Source organism: Poecilia reticulata, unplaced genomic scaffold, assembly GCF_000633615.1.
Source record: "Poecilia reticulata strain Guanapo unplaced genomic scaffold, Guppy_female_1.0+MT scaffold_257, whole genome shotgun sequence".
Lineage (NCBI taxonomy): Eukaryota > Metazoa > Chordata > Actinopteri > Cyprinodontiformes > Poeciliidae > Poecilia > Poecilia reticulata.
In genome coordinates this window covers 127,166-129,405 of record NW_007615041.1, presented here as the reverse complement: position 1 = coordinate 129,405, position 2,240 = coordinate 127,166, and the positions used below count along the sequence as shown (strand labels likewise).

The window sequence follows — 2,240 nt, the reverse complement described above, 5'->3', positions numbered from 1 at the left end:
CCATCCATCCATCCATCCATCCATCCATCATCCATCCATCCATCCATCCATCCATCCATCCATCCATCATCCATCCATCATCCATCCTCCATCCATCGTCGGGTCGGGGGGGCAGCAGCTTCAGAAGGGAGGCTGAAGTTTCCCGGAAAAACGTGAGACTTGACAGCAGAGCAGGTTTCTCCACCACCGCTGATGAAGCCGTTCGCTCTAACCTGGAGTCTGTCTGCTCAAACAGGAAGTGTGTGTGTGTGTGCGTGTGTGTGTGCGTGTGTGTGCGTGTGTGTGTGTGTGTGTGGTGTGTGTGTGTGTGTGCGTGTGTGGTGTGTGTGTGTGTGTGTGTGTGTGTGTGAGTCGGTCGTGCTTGCAGAGGAGGACAGAGGCAGAGTGTGTGTTTGCAGTCTGGACACCATTTAAACCCACTGAGAGAAAAACACTCATATAGGAGGTAAAGAGAAATGAGTCGGTCCAGCAGCCGCATCCGTCCCTGAGAGGACAGCTGTCTCTGTCTTCACATGCAACTGAGGACAGGAGGACACCAGAAAGGACAGAGGAGAGCTGGTGCCGGAGTCTGAAACAGAGACGGGTTAGAGGACAGAGACATGTCTCCACCGGGCGACCTGAGGACGAGAGGCTGGACGTTAGTGGAGGAAACAGAGAGGGACAGGACAGGAAGAGACAGACGAGACAGACACGGGACACCACACAGGCTGACCCTCTTCCCTTCTCCTTTGCAAGAAGACGACACGATCAGTGTGGGACTACAGCTGGACCTGACTGCCTGCAGGCGTCCAACACGCCGCCTGTCTCTCTGTCTCACGGTGGGAAGCGGAGGGACAGATGTGATGGGGACAGAGAGGACAGGAGAGGACCGAGCCGATGGGAGGGACAAAAAAGGAGGGAAATAAAGGAGTGAGGAAGAGGAGGGGACGGACAGGAAGCGATGGAAGACAGGAGGACAGGTGGTCTTCGTGTCCTTACCGTGGCGTCCCCGGGGCCCAAACGGCGTTTGAGGTCGGAGGTCGAAGTGATGGACCTAAAAGAGGTTTGGGACTCTGGCTCTGCTCTACCACTTTTCCTATCCTACAATAGATCATACGATAGGCGCACACACACATTAACAGGCGGCAGAGACACTGCAGCTAACACGCAGACCAGCAGGGGGCGACAGGGTGATGGGCAGAACGCCGAGGACACAGAGTGAAGGACAAGGAACCAGAGAGGAGCAACCAAACGGCCGCCATGTTGGGAGGGGCAGCAGCTCTGCTACGCTGGTTTTTCTGACTTCATCATTTCCTGGTTCCCTTTGCTCCTTCTGTTTTACTGTCAAACAGCAGGTGTGATGCGTAGCCATGTCAACGGAGTATTGTTCCTAAACAGGGAGCAGCTGATCAGCATCTCATAAGCTCAAACACCTGAACTTTGACCTCACATCCCAGAGGAGCTGAAAGGGGCCAACGCCACTCACAAGATGGCGGCCGCTTGACGTGGGAGTGGAGAGAGAGCGGTTCTTCTGGCTGCTGGATGAACGGCAGAGTCTCCTCAGGGAAAACCTCCAACATCGGCTGACTGATTCCGGTTCTGTCATCAGAACCTCGCCCTGGATTCACAGTGGAACCACGGACTGACCCGGTTCTGCTGCTGCATCAGGACTCTTTCACTGGGGGGTGGTGTGGTGGCGCAGGTTTGATTCCCGGCCAGGTGACCTTTGCCACATGTCTTCCCTTCTCTCATTACCCGGTTTCCTGTCAATTCACTGTCACATAAAGAGTCAATGAACCTCAGCAGGTCCTACTGAGCGCGCTCCGTCCTGCTGGTCCTGCAGGTCCTACTGAGCGCGCTCCGTCCTGCAGGCCCTACTGAGCGCGCTCCGTCCTGCAGGCCCTACTGAGCGCGCTCCGTCCTGCAGGCCCTACTGAGCGCGCTCCGTCCTGACAGGAAGCTTCATCCAGCAGGTCAGGGAGAACAGGGCGGCCCGCTGGATTTATTCAGCTAATTTAGCTACGATACAATAATTATGTATTTACATAATTAATGAAGCATAACTGTCTTTATTAAGTGTATTTATAGATAAAACATTCTGATCTGTTTGTAGGACAGAATCAGCTGAACAGAACCGCTGAGGTCCAAACCAGGAGGCTGAGAAGGACCAGGACCTGTGTGTGTGTACTGAGTGTGTACTGTGTGTACTGAGTGTGTACTGTGTGTACTGAGTGTGTACTGTGTGTACTGAGTGTGTACTG

The 2,240-nt window shown here is 54.2% G+C and overlaps 1 protein-coding gene across 5 annotated transcripts in view; it reads right to left on the bottom strand.

Moving 5' to 3' along the window:
• The window catches only part of grin1b (glutamate receptor, ionotropic, N-methyl D-aspartate 1b), a 61,676-nt gene that overhangs the window by 6,968 nt on the left and 52,468 nt on the right, over positions 1 to 2,240 (bottom strand). For 3 of the 5 annotated variants that reach the window (XM_008402785.2, XM_017303398.1, XM_008402784.2), the window contains one exon: positions 979 to 1,080. The exons of the other annotated variants lie outside the window; for them this stretch is intronic. In XM_008402785.2, the coding sequence (XP_008401007.1) occupies positions 979 to 1,080 (102 nt within the window). The remainder of the gene's footprint in view (positions 1 to 978; positions 1,081 to 2,240) is intronic. 5 annotated transcript variants of the gene reach the window in all.